This window comes from Zeus faber (assembly GCF_960531495.2).
Source record: "Zeus faber genome assembly, chromosome: 17".
NCBI classification, from domain to species: Eukaryota; Metazoa; Chordata; class Actinopteri; order Zeiformes; family Zeidae; genus Zeus; species Zeus faber.
The window spans coordinates 16,805,430-16,826,022 of NC_137204.1; the positions used below are offsets into that span (position 1 = coordinate 16,805,430).

General features: G+C 42.2%; 1 protein-coding gene across 1 annotated transcript in view; it reads right to left on the bottom strand.

Moving 5' to 3' along the window:
- Positions 1-16,921, bottom strand: part of gpsm1b (G protein signaling modulator 1b) — a 30,572-nt gene extending 13,651 nt beyond the window's left edge. Inside the window, exons 1-9 of the mRNA XM_080018159.1 lie at positions 16,813-16,921; positions 6,003-6,224; positions 4,123-4,258; positions 3,866-4,008; positions 1,998-2,121; positions 1,793-1,908; positions 1,335-1,490; positions 908-1,016; positions 585-699 (exon numbers count right to left, since the gene is read on the bottom strand). Of these exons, the coding sequence (XP_079874285.1) occupies positions 585-699; positions 908-1,016; positions 1,335-1,490; positions 1,793-1,908; positions 1,998-2,121; positions 3,866-4,008; positions 4,123-4,258; positions 6,003-6,224; positions 16,813-16,874 (1,183 nt within the window). The 5' untranslated portion in view covers positions 16,875-16,921. The remainder of the gene's footprint in view (positions 1-584; positions 700-907; positions 1,017-1,334; positions 1,491-1,792; positions 1,909-1,997; positions 2,122-3,865; positions 4,009-4,122; positions 4,259-6,002; positions 6,225-16,812) is intronic.
- Positions 16,922-20,593: the final 3,672 nt, after the last annotated feature.

Below are 20,593 nucleotides of genomic sequence, written 5' to 3' on the forward strand. Positions count from 1 at the left end.
ACTTTATTGTGACAACATACGCAAAGTTAATACTGTTGTTGTTGTTGTTTTTTTAATCTGCCATGATGCGTTTAAAAAGGAATGTGTGCTTCTCTTGCAGAGATGGTGCCTGCGTCACAATACCACGCTACATATTAATATTTATTGTCGAAGACACAAAAAGCTGATGTCAAAATCACATCTTACGAGCACATCCAAAACATAACGTCGGTAATCCATCATCATTATCTCAAACCATCATTTGAAAACAACAATAGTAAAAACTATTATTTGTGGTGGTGAAATTCTTTCTCAAAGATGAAGGGTTGCAACGATGGCACTAATACATGCTTTCCACATGTTGACATGTTTATATCTTCCAGAGAATGCTTTCCTTTGCAACCCTCAACTCAAATGTCATCGTGTTGAGCCCGGCTCGGCGCCATGCTGGCCCTATTATAGCGATAAGTAATTATTCCCTAGCATAGAAATATATGCATTTTTCGTGACAAAGACAAGCCACTGGAAACATTTACAAAAAATGCGTGATTGAGATGAACGACACATATCTGCTCCTCCATTTTAGAAAGAGCACTGCGTCCTACCTTGCATCTCAAACTCTGAACCGCAGGGTGAAAGGTCACTTTCGTTGACTCCCAGAGCCTCCATCAGCTGCTCCACGTTCATCCTGGCTGTCAGCTCCCCGTTCCTGTCCCCGATCTGAGGTGTTGCAATGTTCCAAGCAGGGTGAGAACAAAAGTCAAACAAGACAGACGGTGAAGTAAACAATAGAGACTGAAATTGTGAACTGTACTTAAATGCCTCGGGATAATACTTTTGTTTGCTTCGGCCTTTGTGGTACTTGAGGAAGAATAGCGACATTTGCAAAAAGAAACAAAAAACAGTGGATACACTCTATTCGACCCACCTCTTTGGATATGTCCAGGTGCTTTCTCGCGTAATGGAGAGCCTGTCTGTGGTTGCCTAAAGACACGTAGGCGTTCCCAAGGCTCCAGCATGCACGGCCCTCTCCGACCCTATTGACACAGAAAGAAGGTTTGAAGGTTCCTGTAAATGGACATAACAAACAGAGGGTACGATATATATTTTTTTAATGTTTGCGGCGGACCGAGGCGCGTGGTGGAGCCGCCGCGGCTGCAGACCGCCCTTTCCCGCGACCGCCACGCCGCCTCGGGGCAGGGAGCTTTCTAAATGTTTGTCTGTCTTGCAGAGGGGATCGGCGCAAAAACTCTCGGCATGTTGGCAAACCGCGGAAAGAAAGACTCCCGTCTGCCTCCCTGAACCCCTACCTGTGGGCGGAGACTCCCGCAATGTTGTTTTTTCTCATCCTCTACCTGTCGGTCAGCTCTTGGGCGATGAGCAGATGCTTGAGGTGGTAGTCTATGGCTCTGTCGTACTGCTGCAGCAGGGTGTAGGTGTTGCCCAGGCTGTAGCACGCCTGAGCCTCCATCACCTGGTCCCTCAGCTGCCGAGACAACTGCAGGGTTTTCCTGGATAGATAGATTGATAGATAGATAAATAGACAGACAGACAGACACTTTATTAATCCCAGGAGAACAATAAACAAAAAGAATAAAACAATAACAAAATAATAATCTTCAAATAAACCATACATAAGAAAATTGTGGCGGCATACAATGAACCAAAAATTAACTCAAATATTGGCAACTGGAAATAAAAAAATAAAACCTTAAATGTAACAATAATCAATAAAATAAAGCTGAAAATTAACAGTAAACAATAAAGCCCATTTGAATCTCTTCTCCACAAGAGGGCGCCGTTGTGCGCTCACCTGTAGTACTCTGTGGCTGTGTTGAACTGGCCCAGGAAGATCAGGGCATTGCCCAGGTTGCTGTAGGCTCTCCTTTCTGCTGCTTTGTCCCCAAATTCTTTGGCAAGAGACAGTCGCTATGAATACAAAATATATTCGTATCAGCACTGGGAAACAGTGACACCTAAATCTACTTCATTTTGTTGAGAGGACACAGATTTCCTACCTGGCGGTGGAACTTGATGGCTTCGACAAAGTTTCCCAGTAGATAATGGGTGTTGCCCAGGTTTCCAAAGGCTCTTCCCTGGGCCGCACGGTCACCCAGTTCTTTGACCAAACACAGGTTCATTCTTTGGAGAAACAAGTGGATTAAGATTAAGACAGCAAATTAAAGCAGCACTATGTAACTTTTGGTATTTGGGATGGGCGCCCCTACAGCTTCTGAGTGGAATTGCACTTTTACGCCACTGTCATAAAACTCAGTCTGGTTTTGTAACAGCCGAGGTTACAAGAGCAGATATAATGTACACCGGGGCCCCCTGCTGCCGGTGTGGACACCAGATGTGCTCGGCCTGGCAGATCGGCTCGCACACGCAAGTCAGAAGGTGAAGCAAACCCCGGGGAGCAATGAACGTGAGGGCCGGCGCACGCCGGCTGAGGTGCAGGTTCGGGGCGCACCACTGGCCCGTCTCGCCGACGGTGCATGGGAAGGTGGAGCGGCTTCATTTTGTATGAGCATTATTACCGGAATTTGACCAGCAAGTTTACAATTTATCAGCGTTTTTTTTATAACCCGGCAAAAAGAAATCTAATAACCAGAGCCAACCATCATGCAAGTGCCGTAAAGCGTAACACACTTTTCCCGGGGTTTCGTAACTGAACACAGAAGTTACATAGCGCAAGAACAGGCGGGGTGGGGTGGGTGGGAATGAAAGCGTTGCCATTCTCCATATTAGAAGTCAGTGTACCATCAAAATAATTTTGATGCTGTTATTTTAAGGTTAAAAAAAAAGTTACATAGTGTAAATGCAATGTTGAATGAATGCAATTCAACATTTCCACGACCTTACGCACCTCTAATTCCATCCATCGGGTGAAATTACGTTTGGACTGTTTGGAGATTTCACGTTAGGCTCGGTGGGTTGTGTGTTTGTTGTGTTTTAAAATACAGTAGACGGTCTTCTGTAGCAGTAAAGCACAGATGTGGGTTGCCACACCAGTTGCACAGTTGTCACACCAAACAATGGAGCCGCTGTATGTTCACACAGGGGAGTGTGTGTGTGTGTGTGTCTGTGTGTGTGTGTGTGGGTGTGTGGGTGTACGCTGCTAATTTCCTTTTATTTTGAGGATAATTGCACTTCAGTTTAATCTTTGTGATACCTGGTGGCAAACCTCTTTCGTATCAACCTTGATAGTTTAACCCTCTACTGTTAATTGCTTTCAGTGCAGAGGTGAGTGGACTCGGTCCCAGGAGGAAAGTGCTGGTTAATGTGTGTGTGCTGGCGGATGCATGCATACACAGTTACGCACAATTAAACTGCGACAAGCACATTTTGCACACAAATAAAGAATATACGTGTGCAAGTGTATTTTGCAGTCTGCATGTATTGTTCTTTTTTGTGTGCATTTTCGTGTGCAATTAGCGCTAGAATCCAAATCTGTATAATAATAATGATATGATAATAGCAATCCCGTCAAGTTCCTTTTCATATATGAGGAATTTGTTGTGATGAAGATTGGATGGCTGTACAATTAGCATAAAAGCAGCATAATAAATGAGCATAAAAATATTCTTAAAGAAATACAAAATAAAAAAAAGAAACAAAAACAGGTAAGCCAATACAATACAATACAATAAAATAAATAAATACTAAATAAATAAAATAAAAAACATAAATAGCCAAATATACAAAAATATACAGAATATACACAAAGCATAAGAAAAGTTACGATAAGCTAAGTGAAAAGTATGGCTGTGGTCTATAAAATATAAATATAGATGGGTATATGATAAATAAATGTGTCCAATAATACATGCCAGGATAACAGCGAATGAGTCGGTGTGGGTAATAACTATGACACCGGTGCACTTACTCGTAGAAGCCCGTGGCCCTCTGCAGCGTGTCCCTGACCTCCGGGGCCAGGTCTCCGGGCTCCTGGGTGCAGCCCCACAGCTGCTGCTTCCCTTTGGCGTGGAAAACATTCCCCACGTTGTACAGAGCCCTGGCCTCCCCCACCTACACCCACAGACACAGACGGGACACACGGTGATGTCACGCCGATACGTTTTGCTGCGTTCTGACACATTTGGTCGCGGCGGCGCGTGTACGTCTGGGGGGGGGGGGGGATACCTTGTCCCCCTGCTCCTGGGAGATGTCCAGATGTCTCTGGCAGCAGACTGCAGCCTCGTCAAAACGCCCCAACACCTTGAGCGTGTTGCCGAGGTTCCCGCTGGCCTTCCCCTCCCCTATTCTGTCTCCTATCGTCCTGAGGAAGGAACGGAACGCAATTTTTTTGGAGACGCCTTCTAAAACTTAAGCATTGCATCAAAAAATGTTTGGGCAAACAAAGCGATTAAGACGAGTTTCTCATGGCTCCAAACGTTAAATAAATATGTTATTCCAGTAGGGGACTGTTTAACCATGACATTTTCTTCAGTAAATGTTTTGCTGTTTTTGTTTTAATTGGTGGATGTTTTATTGTTTCGAGGTCTGACTCCGTCCTAAGCACTGCAGCTACTGATCATGATGGTATTGTAGTGCAAAATGCCAAAGCTTCTTAATCGCTTCCCTGCATGAACACCGACTGCACTGTTCTCTGCAGGGGATGTGATTAGCCAAACATAAGCCAAATACCAAGCTCTCGGTTAATAGCTGTAAACTGCATTAAATGTCTTTCTATTTTCAAGGCTTTTTCCGGAATCCCCGCCCTCCGGATGGGTAGTCTTATCTTTTGTCATAGAGAAACCTACGGGTATAGGGTGGGTTGATTGCTACAGCTTGGTATGTTCAAAAAGAAAGAAAAAACTCTTCTCTTTTTTCTAGAACTCAAATATTTTCATATGGAGTCCATCTGGGGTAGAATTCTCGGGCCGTTATGCACGGGGCCGTTATGCAGACGCCGTTGAGCGCCTCCATGCAACAGGTTTTACTTTGTACTTTTAGATTTATATGCAGTGACTATAAAACATTTAAATTGTTTGAGTAAATCTAAATCTTTTTGATTGTTCTTTTGAGTTAAATAGGAATTCTAGAACCATTTTTGTCAACGTTTGTAACATCATTTTGTACAATAAATTATTCAAAGTCTCAACAAGTTGCTTTTTGGGTGCCTTTTGACCCTACGGACTACTGCACATTCCACCACCTACAGATGCCGTGACGGTAATAATAATTATAATAATGTCAAAATATAATTTACAGATCACTGGAAAGTCTCGGCGTGACACCACTCATAAATGCGCTTCAGTTACACCAGCTCTCTGAAGACCGTCACGCAACGCAGGTTTTTTTTTCACTCTGTGGACGCTAATATTTTCTATCTAAGTGGGTGTGACTATTTGCACCGGTGTTTGTGAATTGGACGCTTTTTGCAACGAGGCTCATTTGCATAGAAAGGGGCCAATATTGCACCAAATGTATGCATAATACCTTATTTAAATATGCGCAAATAGCACTGGCGCGCCGAGACGCTATCTGCGTGGCAGCGCTTTTCACCGCGTGCGGGTGCTTTGTGAATTAGAAGCTTGCTTTTTCTGTTATTTGCGTCGGTTTATCGGCTGCAAAAGTCTTGAGTCCAGTGTTGCATTTTAAAGGACTTGCGCTTGGACTTGACTCAGTCTTGGAATGGCCAAGGGCAAAACTGCAATTTTTTATATTTTTCTAAATAAATACAATACACACAGTTGTACTCATGGTATTCAGTTTGACTTGCACTGTTAGTCTCTCCGGGGCCCATTGACCTTGAGTTGAACTGGCCTCCTTGGGTTAAATCTTGGGCTTTACTCAATAAGCTTTGGACTGGGAATTGTCTCAGAATCAATAAGCTTTTTCGGTCTCAAGCTGACTTGATCTTGGCCTCCCCTCGGGTGGTCTCGCCTTCACACACTGGCCATAAAGGTCCATGGATTTGAGGGAGTCAGAATTAAATAACAACCCAGCATCGGCCGATAACGTGGCACCGACAACAGAACAGACCTGACAACGGGTTTTATTCCCAGGGTTCTTCTCACCTGGCGAGAGTGAGGTCGTGCTTGTGGTACTCCAGGGCTTTTCCGTACTCCTTCAGGTAGAAGTAGGCGTTGCCCAGCTGGCTGTAGATGGCACTGAGAGTCTTGAGGTCCTCCGTGCCCACCTGCACGGCCGCTTCGAAGAACGCTGTCCCCCCTTTGAAGTCCCCCGCCTTGCACAGCCGCTCTCCTTCCAGGGCCAACTCCAGGCACGAGGCCTCCATCCTGGAGAGCGGAGATGGAAATCAAAATATGATGAGAAACAATGTCGCTGTCAGTAGCTGAGGTATACACTAGGTATTAGTGTTGCTTTCATTGTCCTATTAGACATTCCCAGTCAGATATATCATATTTGATTTAGAACATTGTTATGGATGAAGTAAGAACAAAACAAGTTTGTTATGAGACAGAAAATAATTTGTACAATTTCCTGCAATTTTCCTTGTGGTCTATGTGAAGGGTTCTGTAAAAAAATGTGTAAATCAACACTATTACTCAGCGATAATAATATGTCACGGTGGAAAAAAGGGTCTGGAAGTACTCGCCCTGCCGAAATGTAATAAAAACAACGAATGCCAGAAATACATTTTAAGAGAAGAACAGAGAATGGAGCAAAGTCAGTGTGCTCCTTCGCCCACCTCTCGAATGCCTTTGTTGCTATGACAACCAGGGCCAACGAGGCTGACACAGGGCACGTAAAAAAAAAAAAAAAAAGAAATTCCCGTTTATACCCTGTTAGTGCCCATTGCTTTCTACAAGGACACTATTTCATAAACTGTGGCAACATATCTGAGGGATTGAATGAGGAATGAGGGATTGTACCATCATGGCCTCCATACATAGTCTAAATAAACATGCATGCCATGCACATGTACACACACACACAAACACATTCATTTTCCGTGTGATATCGTGTTACTTAGTTAGAAGCTGATGAAAGAAGTCAAAGTATATAGAGATATAGAAGAGAGAGGGTGAGAGAAACAGCACCATACGCTCTAATCGCCGTTCAAAACAATGTGCTGCAGCCTTATCGTGATCCAGCGTTATGACTGAATTGAAATGTCGTACTGTGCGTGTGAAGGCATCAGCCGAGGTCATTCCCAGATCTTAGCTTTAACCGATGAACTGAGATTTTGTGATCTTGCATTGCACATTCATTTCAAAACAATAAGAAGGCGTGGGATCGCGGGCGGTACCTGTATTTTTGCTTGTATCGCGTTTTCTCCACGTACATCTGGAGCTCCAGGTGCAACGGCCTCAGTACGGCTTGGGGTCGCGGCCCCTGGTGAACCAGTCTACACACTGCCCTCTCTGCTCCGGTGAGGGGGCAGGAGTCATTTTCCATGGGGGCACAGGTCATCCAAATAACCCTAAATGGTGATCCCCTCGCACAGATTAAGAAAACCTTTTTGTCTTTTCCAAAAGTCTCTATAGAAAGGAAAAAAAATCCAAGTTCCCAATTGTTGTATTCACTGAATTCCTACGGGAGAATGCACAATGTCAAGCAGCGTCGCAGCCAAACTGGACACGTTCCGAGTGGAGGCTCCAAGCACCGATCCAGTTTGAGGAACCCCAAAGTCTGCAGAGCATCGCCGACGCCAACGCCAACCGAGGGGGAAGGGAGCAGCTCGTAAACTACGTCTTTTTAGAAGGTCAAAAGTGTAAGGAGGTCAAAATTTGTATGTTGCGAGAGTTCCAGGACCACCAGAAGAGCAGGATTAAAAATAAATCCAATTCTTCGTTCTCACAGAACCATAGCGTTTCCTCCCCGACGATGCCTTTAAAAAAGTGAACACAGAGCAAGTGCAAGCGACAGATTCAAAGGCTGAGTGACACCGAGCCTACTCACCTTGAACACTACCACACCGGGACACTGACAGATAAGGATAAAGACGACGGCGACACAAATTCAATGAGAGAGACAAGAGAGCGAGAGGGTGAGACATCTGCCCAATCCCTAATCCAGTGATCTGCACCTCCTTGGTGGAGAGCGTACGATGCAGTGAGCAGCCAGGACTAATCCAACTACGTGCTGACACTGGCAGAAACATTATTAGGTCACTGTCAAAGACACACCAGACTGACCGGTGGTAAAAAAAATAAAAAATAAATTAAAAAAAAGAGCTGGAGTGGTAGAGAATAACCAGTAAAACGACAAAAATTAGCATATGATTATTTTCCTAAACTATATCCAAAGAAAATTTGAAATAGTTTATGTGATTGTTTATGCAGCTTAAAATTGCATGATTCAAATGTTTCAATACAACACAATAACTTTTTTTTTTTTTACTTGACTACATTTAAAGAATACATGAATATATTTGTCTTTACTAATTTCATTTTTTCACTTTTTTTCTTATTTATTTACATTTTATTTTAACATTCACACAAGTAAGTAGCCGTCAACTAAATCTTGAAGAAAAAGACTCTTAAAGGTGCATTAACGATAATAATTGGAGGTAGTTTTATCACTTCCAGATTTCTGGACTCCTCCCTATACAGGGTTCACATCCTTGGTGGTGTATTATTTCTAAGTTTTCTTAGTCCCAGTAAAAGGTCCATTTAACTCTGGGTTCTCACACATGTACAACCAAATTGAATGTATTGCGACTCGCAGGGAGTTTTTTTTTTATTCCAAAGAGCAATAAACTGGAGAAGGTTGTCGAGTTGTTTTAGGAGGGCCGGGATAGAAGAACCCTGCTGTGCTACATGTGTTTCCTCTTAATCTTTCTCTTACTTTCTCATATTTTATTCCCAATCTGTCTCTATCATACACACGCACACACACACACACACACACACACACACACGCACACACACACACGGCATTGTATCCCTGTCCCCCTCGGAGCCTTTGATCATCATGCGACTTCCCCTTCCCATCAGGCTTTCATGTCCCGTGGCTCAGATCATAGCAAGTAGGTGCCACATTTCTCTTTTATATATATGTCCTTGGCATTCATTTTAACACATTACCCCTGGATCTCAAACCCCAGGAAAACAGTGAATGCCATCCTGTTTGTGTCACTGGTTTAATTTGTAAGTTATTCCAACAGTTCCGTTGAAGTGGTTTAACCCTTTTGTGACGGTCTCACAATAACAGCGCCTCATTAGCTGACATTCTATTAGTAGCAAGCCAAAGAATTATATATAATGTAGCACGGATGGGGTGGGTGATAAAAAGGTTTGAGAACAAAGCATCGTCTGGGCTGATGATACACTGAATAACTTATCTGTGCAATACTGACAGGCAATGTTATTGTGTACGCAATAATCATGTATGCAATGGATGTGTTTCGGTCAATAACCAAGGTCCATAAAACCAACTTCCAAGAACTTAAAAAACACTGGTAAAATGGGCACACACCAGTGTAAAGACTGATATCACACTGATATCATGACAATGGGTGCTGAGCAACGGCCTCAAATGCTAGCTGGCAATTATTTGCTGTAAAGGTAATTGCAAATGGTAACTGAATGGTCTTTTTGTTCCTTTTACGCCACTTTCATAGAATACGCTCATAATTGTGTAGTACTACACATCCACCTCATCAAAAAGAGCCATTCATTAGCACTGAACATTGGAACATAAAGATCTTCGATAAGTCACCTCATCCGGATGGAAATGCAACCGATTCGCGAGCATCCTCTTTGTTGCAGCATTTCTAACATTGGTTTAGCACACGGATGAAAATATATGATTGTGGGTATCTAACGATTTCACAGAATGGCTCCGGTCAGGTGGAATAATTGCGATGAGCAGATTATGTAAAAGCTGTGGCAGCTCTATAAAGTGCACGGCTTAATATTCACCTTCAACCAGCCCAGAGAGAGGGCCCCAGAGGGACATTTTCCCAGTAAGACTTTCCTTTTCATTCAGAGACAAGTCCTCTTCCCTTGACATCAAGCCCTTGGTGATCCCTGCATTTGAAGCGCACCCTTCCTCGCTGGAAGGGCCCCCTAAGTGCTTGTCTTCAGCACCTCTGTCCTGTCAGAGCTTTAGAGAGCTGAAAGAGATAAGCAGCGAACCAGTGAGCAAAAGTCGCCTCAAATATCAAGACGGAAATTAGCCAGACTAATTCCCAAATGAGTATCAGTCTGGAATCTCTCCGTTCATTTTCCATTTCCAAGGGCCGTTACCAACAGGCGCGGCCCAAATCGCATTTTTACCAAAACCGGTCAGAAGTACGGCAAACACATCTTTCTTATCAACAAAAGTTTTTTTCGGGAAAATATACCGTCCGGTTAGTTCAATACTGTGGCTACAGCAGATTCAGCAGACGGTTACACATCGGCGGCGGCCATCTTGGCTGTTTACGAATACGCCTCAACGGCGCTCCTCTGCATCGCTATCGTATCCAACCCGCCCCATCTTAGATAAACGGTCGTGATTGGCCCGACCCTGGCGAGGTCGGGTGGAAATCTGTTTGACGCACTCTGCAGAGCAAACGGAACGTGAGCTCTCAGATCTGTCTGGTTTCCCAGGCTCGAAAGGCAATGTACGCTCAGTTCAAACGGAAATAAATGCCCAAAACCTGATGTAATACTCAGGCGCAGAAGGCCATAGGAGTGGGAGGTAAGTATTATTAACAAGAACAAGTCGAAGGATCTGGGAGTGACTCTGGACTCTTTCAGTATTTTGTTCGAAGGTGCTCGAATAACTGCTACTGCCGCACATTCAAACATTCATCCACACTGTTCCACGTACTGTACCTGGCGTTCCCATCGCTCCGCCTAAAGCCTTCATGCCCTCGGCAGATCCTTAGCGCTTTTTAGTAGTGTTTCGAGTAGCTCAGACATACTGTATCAGGAGGCAACTCTCGTACCATATTTAAGTACGTGGGATTTTGGACTTAATGCCCCCATTCATACCGCACCATTAAACATATTTTCAGCTTTTCAAGGCAGTCACCGAGCTTGCGTCAAAGATGCCAGAGTTTCGCCGGCGTACGGTAAAAATTGGCTTAACGTCTTCAACGTTTTAAACAAGGTCGGATTGGACCATATTTCCTGTCACCAAAAGTTGCATTTCGCTGATGTTTCAGAGAGTGTCCCCGGTCGATACAAGCGCAGTGCCTGTTTTGCAGGGGAGGTGAAGGGAAGACAAGAAAGACCGGAAAATATCCAGTGTGTGTATCATGGGATACGCCAGTGACTGCAACTTCCCCTCAACTGCTCAGAAAGACACTGCTGTATAAAGGTGAAACAATGTGCAAAACCTACACACAAGAAGCTCAAAAACGGATGAGTGTGGTCCTTGAAAAATATTTTTTGCTTATATTTTTGTACTTCTTCTTTTTTTGCCTGCATATTCTCCAGGCAGACGACTCCGAAATTGAGTCGACTCTTGGTGACAAAAATATATTTTTCCGAGTGGCAGGGTTGACTTGAGCATCTGCCAGACCATGAAATACCGCAATTTCGGCGAGAAACCATTCAGACCTTAAATCAGGTTATGTTCTCCGAAGCCAACAGTGAGATTGCGTAAAAAAGAAAAAATCATATAATTCCATGCTTGGGCATTTAATAACTATTTGAAATACAACCTAAGAGAGAACTGAATGTCTCGGGCTTGGGAGCAAAGGAAGAAATAAGGGCAAAATACAGGAACCACAAGAAAAATATATTTCTTTCCATTTATAGCAGGTTTTCATATGCAGATGCCGGGTCGACACTGACGTTTGACTCCAAAGGAGGGGAAAAAAAAACCGAAAGGTTGGCTTACAGTCGTAGATGTTCCTCATGAAACGTAGGTTTCACAAAGTCACGGCGTAAAAAAACAGAGGTTTGTGGCATCGTAGTCTCGAGAAGTGACGCTTCGTGGCTCACGTCTCAGCAAAAACAGTCGTGGAGTTGTTGGTGGAGTGTGTGTGTGTGTGTGTGTGTGCGTGCGTGTTGTGGTGTATCGCGGTGTTAAACGTACACTGAATTAGTTTGTTGTTCCGATGCGTGTTTACTGTGAAACAGCTCTTTATAACGAGCCCAGTCTTCTTAAGCGTCTTCCCAGGCGCACAGGACCACAAGGGGTGTCGTACAATCCAAGCCCCCGCGCCACAGAGTTGTAAAACAGAAGAATATGGAAAAAACAACGGTCGCCCCGGTGGAATTCTGTCTCGGTGTGGTTTGTGCAAACTTTTGTTCTGGGCTTGAAGAGAGGTGGCTGACCTGCCCGCTGGCGAACCCACTTCTTTCACGACAGGAAAAGCCCTGATTTAGGATGAGAAACACTTTGTTTCGCACACAAATGACTGAACGATACCATTTGCATTTACACAGTAGAGTGGCCAATGATTTGTGTAAACACATTATTTTCGGAAGCACAACAAAAAAAATACTTGTATGAAGTTTTTGGCAAGATTCTTTTAGTTGAAAAAAACAAAACCGGAAACGTGATTAACTATTGATGAAGAAGTTTGTTTTTTTTATGTGTAATTAAGAGTATTTTCCAATGGCCCGCCGTTAAAAGCAACCAAGTTTAATAATTCAAGAATACTTTGACAGGCGGATACGAGAGATGAACAGATAATCATCGATTAGTCAGACGTGGCTCAAAAGATGCTGGTGTTAATTAATGATATAGTAACGTAATGACAGACAGGGAAAAAACAATAGTTTGCAATAGTTTCTAGATATTGATTCCCACTGTTGCCGTCTTTTGCGGTCGGCCCTCAGAATGCCTCTGCGCCGTGCAGCCTGCCATTAGCTCCTCTGATTACAACTCTAATTGGTCTGTTTGGGAGACATTCATCCCATAATAACCGGCCTGCGGTCTGAGGGAGACAGGCTCCCAACGCTGTTACCGTGGCGACGGAAGAGGGAGCGCGCCACCATTGGACAGGTTTCAGGAAGCGAGGGCGAGAGGAGGTCTAAGCGGGATTTGCGCCGAAGCCAAACTTTGCCGTAATAACAAATAATGTCCATAAAAACAACTTAGCGTGAAGCCTGATCTGTACGTGTGAAAGGGGGAATGTTAGTCATTGTTTTTTCCATTGGAATTTTTTTTTTCCCCTAGCGTCCGATCGGGCCGAAGACACAAAGCCCTCAGCGATGTTTACATTGAAACGGGACACAAAGGTACAATAATAATAATAATAATAATCATAATAATAATACTAAGTCGGGTTAGTAGCACCAAGATTAAAATGGTCGCGAGAATCTCAACATCACTGCTAGCTTTATATCACTTTTTTAAAATAAATGTATTTGTTCATAAAAATGTCAATGTTGTATATGTGTATATATATTTTTTATATTATTTATATATTATTTATATATATATTTTTTTTTTAATATTTATTTATATATATTATTATTATTATTTTTATTTTATTTTTTTGCATTATTTGACCAGGAAGTCCCTTGAGATAAGAATATATTTTCCTAGGATGACCAGACCAATACAGCACAACCAAGTACTACATTACAAATAAATAAATAAATAAACAATAAAGAGGAATACAGGTCTGGAACGAGAGCCTTTATAAATCTCTACACGATGAACAGTTGTGGTTAAAAAAATAAATAACAACACTTGAGAATGTCCTTTGCCCCTCTCTGGCAGCCCGGCTCTGGCTCCGGATCCGCTCGCAGTGTGCGTTGCGGCTGAGCCGGGGAGCGCTGTGCTCAGAGTACTAATCCAGACATAATTACAGAGTGCCAGGGCTGGTTGTCAGGGAAACCAAAAAGATATTCTCTAGGAATGTCCCCCCCCCCCCTCCCCCCTCCTTTGCTGTAGACTTTCTTCTCCTTTCAGTTTGGGTAATATTCTTATCCTATATTCTATTTTGCCTATATTTTTCTTATTCTTTTGTTTCTTTCTCGCTCCACTGTTCTCCCTCCCTCGTCCGTCTCAGATTTTCTCCTCCTTGACACTCAACTGTCGGTGTCAGCGCGAACGCAGCAGAAGAATAGGATTCAACTGTGATGAAACCACAAATGTCTTGATGCAAAGATATAGAAATCCTGAAAGGAGCAAATTGTCAAATTGAGTTTACTAGTCAGCGCACACAATTTATATTATATCCATGAACATTTTCCCGATGAAAGCCGTGATTTTTCGGAAAACTTAAACGATATGGTTATAACTACGGTAACGCGTATTTTGGTAAAAGGTACTTAAAGTTGCTGTATTTTGTATTGGTTAAACAAATGGCACCTCCAGCTGTGTAACAAATGGAAAATATGACAAAATGTTGTTAGTTCTCAACATATTGTTCAAATTTTCTAAACCCTAAAGAAAAGCGACTATTACTAAATCTCTATAAATGTGAGCCACCACCAGGAAAATGGTCATGGTCAAAATTAGCCAAATGTGTGCGTTCTGACCAGTAAACTCAGGACACCAGTATGGACCAAACTGACACCGGTACGGTCCTTTAAGGTTACATTTAATCAGACATGGCTGTTATGAACAAAAGTCTTATCTCGAAAACCTTCCACGGGTTCTCTTGGTGCAAAAGTAACCAAGGACAAGTCTAAAGACGACACACACACACACACACACACACACAGCTCTCCCACATCACACACACACACACACACACACACACACACACACACACACACACACACTTCTGTGCCGTACTGTTGTATACTATACTGTATATCTCCACACACACTACCTCACTTTATTCACATGTCGCTTTTATGCACATATCTGTATATACTGTAAATAACAGCCTATCCCAAATACATAAGTCTACCTTTGAGTCATTTTATTTTATTAATTGATTTTCTTATATTTATTTTATAATATTCTATTTACTTGCTGCATTACGTTTTAGGAATCAGTTAGTTAGTCAAGTAGAAATTCGGTAGCTATTGTGTTCAGTCTAGAACATATTGTGTATAATAACTGGGTGCGTTGCATTGACATTTCACTGCATATACTGTATGTTTGGAAGTATGTATATGTGACGAATGAACCTCTTGAATCTTGAATCTTGAACACACACACACACACACACACACACACGTCTGCAACACAGCAACACAAGGCCCTCATTTCTGAAAGGTTATGTATTGACTTTATGTGTGTGTGAAATAGAGGGAGTGCTAGCACAGAGGGTGTCCTTGGCCATATGATGGAAACAAACTAGTTTGCGAGAGTGTGTGTGTGTGTGCGCATTTGTGTTTCTATCTTGGGGGCATTGCAACCTTGCAGGGCTTGTGAATGTCAATTCACAACTCAGTAGCCATTAACATTCCCAGCAGCGCCGTCACAGCCACTGGGGCCTAGAGGTGTGTGGCTGATGATGTCATCATAGTGGGGGTTTTTTTTTTTTCGGTATGTGGAAATGTGGTGTTCAACGTAGATAAACGTCAAATATCACTATTCACTATGTGGAGTCCGTTATGGAAGATGATAAATATAGCTGCTTTCACATGTGAACTTCGGACAATCTCTGTCTGGAACTGATGAATCAGGTCCAGACATTGCCCGGAGTGACCCTTTCGCACATGTAGCACACAACCAGAGATTGTGTGCTACATGTGCGAATTCACACCTACTCGAAAAACTTCCTTTGGTTGAGACGACGGGCGGAGCCTTGGCAGAGCCTGCAGGAGGCAGGACATGATGCCATGACGCGTGGCGCTGCAGAGTTTTACAGCACACCTGAGATGGCGGACGAGGCTACCGGCTTATCAGTAATTGTGCCTTTTTTCCGTTGATACCCCCTGTATTTGGACGAATCCACAATATAAACGTAAATCTTCTTCTTCTTTGTCCTCGTATGTTATGGCGGTTATTGACCCTTATTCACCCTCAGGGAGTGGGCGTGTTGATGACGTCACTATCATGTGACGCGTGACACGTCATCAACACGCGACGCGCCCACTGGCTTGCCGTGAATTCTCCAGACAACCACCTGCTCTGTTCACACGTACCGCTCCGACATTATGCAGACTTTGTACTAGGGTGCTGGCCGGGTAAAGTTTGTTTAATGTCTGATCCAACTGTTTTCGGCGGGTTGCCGTGCATGTGTGAAAGCAGAAGTCAGGTTAGTAGCACCAAGGTTGAAATGGTCACAAGAATCTCACCGTCACTGACAGCTTAAGAGCACATAATACTTTTTTTATTATATTAATGTATTTGTTCATATAATATGTATGTTATATACATATATATATGTATGTTGTATTTTTTTTATATTTTGCATATTCTATTTTTTTTTAAACCAGTATTTAACAAGAAGGTCCCTTGAGATAAGCATATAATTTCTGATGATGACCTGACAAATATAGCACAACCAAGTACTTATCACAAAGAAGTAAAATGATAATATAAATATGGGTGCTCCACGGCGCCTGTCCTGCCCTGGATGTGCGCTGAGCTGTCACAGTGCGGTCCTGCTCTCACATGGCGTATCAAAACAGCAGCCATGTGTGTCATCTGGCTGTGGCTGCCCAGTGTGGAGCCCCTGGCAGCTGAGCTTCCCCTCGCTGCGCTCCCCTCGTGTCCACCTCCTACGTGGCTCCCTCCAGTCTGCCCCCTCCAGCCACAGCCGGACTGCTTCGCCCGGCCGGGAGGGGGAATACCCCGGCCGCTCGCGCTGAGCCTGGGACCGTGCTCGGGCGGTGGGAATCTGGGCTCGGGCTTGAACGTAGTCGGATTTGCCTGACCGCACGGTAGCCCTCTCGCTGTCTTCCTATCTATCTAATGTGGAGTCAGTGGAACGCTCAACCAGCACCCCACCCATGTGATCCCTCTCATTCTCTTCTGTCCTTTCCTTCAGCCGAGACAGATGTGCAAAGCCGAGAGGAGGGGGTTAGCAACGCTGAGATCTCCCTCCGGGGGTTGGAGACCTACCTTGAGTGGAGTCTCTTGCTGGCCACGTCTTGGTCCACACCGTTGGCAGCCGACTCAGCCATGGAGCTGCTTCCTCCTCCTTCTCCGGAGCCCCTGCACCAAGGCTTCCTCCGGCTGCTCTCGTCTGCTCCCAGCGCGCGCGCTCGCTCTCTCTCTCTCTCTCTCTCTCTCTCTCTCTCTCTCTCTCTCTCTCTCTCTCTCTCTCTCTCTCTCTCTCTCTCTCTCTCTCTCTCTCTCTCTCTCTCTCTCTCTCTCTCTCTCTCTCTCTCTCTCGGCACAGCAATGGCAGCTGCTGAGGAAGTGAGGTATTGTGCAAATAAACCACGACGAGCCGGCCCCGCCCCCCCCAGAGCTACGTCATGGGCGGACACACACATAGGGGGAGTGTGTGAGCGAGAGTGTGCGTGAGCATGAGTGCACAAGGGGAAATCACAATTGTCTCTTTGACGTGTATTTCCACACGTCAAAGAGGCAGTTGGACAGAATCACTGACTCAGACCCACTACTTCCTGGGATCATCTGGCTGACTTTATTTGAATGTTCATGATCATAAAATAGATTAGATGGCTAGTGTTTTTAGGGTTCAATGAATAAGACTTGGCATGTATGACTATAAATATTAACAAATGACATTTAGTCAAAAAAAATCCCTCTACTTTTTCTGCTAAAATCTATCTGTATTTTGGAAACTTTAAATCTTAACAAGGTCTGCTTTGTAGACATGTTTCTATAGCACCCACAACTTCCATTTTCTAGTAGCGTATTGGAATATAATACTGTACATAACCCATTAGCTATATTATTATAATAACTATATAACTATAATAAGTTATATGATAGCAAAGCGCTGACACATATAGCTATTAAATGAATTCAAAAAGATAGTAGTCAATTCCACGATAGCAATAAGGGTCATTTAAAACGTTCTCACGTTAATATGATCAAATGACAAGTATTTTTTCGACTGTTTATGCAAATGTTTCTGCCTGTGCATCATTCCCTAAATTGTCGGGAATTGTTCGACATTAGCAACAGATCGGGCCATTTCTTGCGGTGCCACGACAAAATCCCGGAAAAACAATAACAGTCACTCCTCAACGAACCAAGGTATTTTTTTTTTTTAATGTCATCGGATTATGTAAAGTATAGTAGTGGTAGGTGCAGCCAAGACCAGCAGGCTCACGTTACCCAGGCAAGCCGCGTTGTCCCGCTGCTCAGTTTGGGGCAGTGAGGGAAATGTAACTATTAGATAAAATACATCATGAAAATCATAAAAGTAATTGGGTCCCCGCCCCGAACATTTACAATACAAACCAGCTGAAACGTACCCTCTTAACTAAACAGCGCGCTAGCACGCACACACACACACACACACACACACACACACACACACACACGCACGCACGCACACACACGTCCTCCACCTACTTTGAACAGAGTTCTCCGCAGCCTCGAGGCTACATGCTAACGGCTAGCGCCGCAGCGCCGAGGGCTTCGCGCGCCGGTCGACGACGCGAGGACACGCGCTCGTAACGGCGCCGGCCGGTCGCTGTGGCGACCACGAGTCCGCCCGATTCCGCCAATCAGACGATCGGAATGGTGGTCACGTGTCGCAGAACCGCCTGTCGATTCAAAAGAGAAATAAAATGAAACAAACAAAAACAAAAGAAAAGTCTCTCTTGATCATCATATGTTGGATTATATCTCTAAACATCTCAATTCATGAGTAATATACGAGTCTTTACTTATTCTTTTCTAATTCATCCGAAAAAAAATATTTTTTTTTAATATATATATATATATTTTTTAATATATATATATATTTTTTTAAATATATATATATATATTTATATATATATATGCAAATGAACCAATATCAAATATATATATATATATTTATATATATATATATGCAAATGAACCAATATCAAAAATATATATATATATATTTATATATTTATATATATTTATTTATATATATATATATATATATATATATATTTATTTATATATATTTATATATATATATATATGCAAATGAACCAATATCAAAAAAAAATATATATATATATATATATTTATATATATTTATTTATATATATATATATATTTTATTTATTTATATATATATATATTTATATATTTATATATTTATATATATATATATATATATATATATATATATATATATATATATATATTTACATATATATATATTTATATATTTATATATATGCAAATGAACCAATATCAAAATATATATATATATATATATATTTATATATTTATATATTTGCAAATGAACCAATATCAAAAAAAAAAAAATATATATATATATATGCAAATGGGCCAATATTAAAAAAAAATATATATATATATATGTATACATATGCAAATGAACCAATATTAAAAAAAAAATATATATATATATATATATATATATATATATATATATATATATATATGCAAATGAACCAATATCAAAATGGTGGTTAGTGCGTTCCGGAAGTGTCATCTGCAAAACAAACGCACACAGGCACGCAGCAGCTTTTCAGTCCGTCTCATCCAAAGAATATCAAATGTGTTGGTTTTTATATATCATTCTAAATGCTAATAAGGGAGAGTGTGTCGTGTTTTCTATCAACGTAATACTCAAGTCTTCATAGTTTTTTGTAAGTTATAGGGAAACGTGCCACAAAAACTGCTCTGCAAATCTGAATAAACGATGAAAACAAATACGGCGTTTTATAGTTTTGTTTCCAAGATATATCTCGCAACGTAAAACCACATTAGTCAGGGTTTTTTTTTTTCCTTTTGTCTTTAAAGAATTTTAAACACTTTTTGGTGCAAAGCATCTTGATTTATTTATTTTTAATAGATTGCCCCTCAGGATGATTTTTCTACTTTTGCCAACAATTGAGGCCAAAAAAGTCAAACTCTTATACAGAAACTTTAGGTTATATGAAGCCTCGAGTGTCGTTTCATTACTCACGAATTGGTTTTATTCTTAATATGTGTAAATGGTTGAAAAAAGGAAGGATTTAGCCGGGTCCCCGGGTTGTCGCCAACCCTGCTACTTTTAATGAAAACACCCCTTCAGAGATAATGGACTCATATGTTCAAAAGTTATTTGTTTGAAATTTTAAATGTACGTTGATAACAACATTTAAGCCTCAATGCACACCGTGTGGTGTCATGGCCTTTAACACGCGGCTAGTAATGGCTGCCAATAACATTTTACGTCAACCCTGTTACCATTCTAGGGTAAAAGGGGTTGATGAAAAACGTTATTGGCAGCTATTACTCGCCGTGTGCTAAAGAATGAATGAATTAGCGAATTAAAAGAAGAGGACACTCACTTGTCTTTTCACCATCAACTTGCAACTTTTGAGACAGTCCATAATCTCTGAGGGGGTGTTTTTTATTAAAAGTAACAGGTTGACGACAACCCGGGGGACCCAAATTATTTGTTTTTTTTCCCCCCAACATTTTAAAGTAGAAATACTGAGTTACACAGGTGTGAGAAAGTTCTGAAAATCTCATATCCATCTATCCGTTCTAGAACGGTGTTACATTTTGGGTTTTTGGGTAAACAAGCTGTTGTCAGATTGTTGAATCGCCGTTCCGCTACCGTTTGTCGGCAATATTGTTGACTAGGATGTTGTTGTGTGTGTGTGTGTGTGTGTGTGTGTGTGTGTGTGTGTGTGTGTGTGTGTGTGTGTGTGGGTGTGTGTGTGTGTGTGTGTGTGTGTGTGTGTACGTACCATTTGAGGGGCACGGC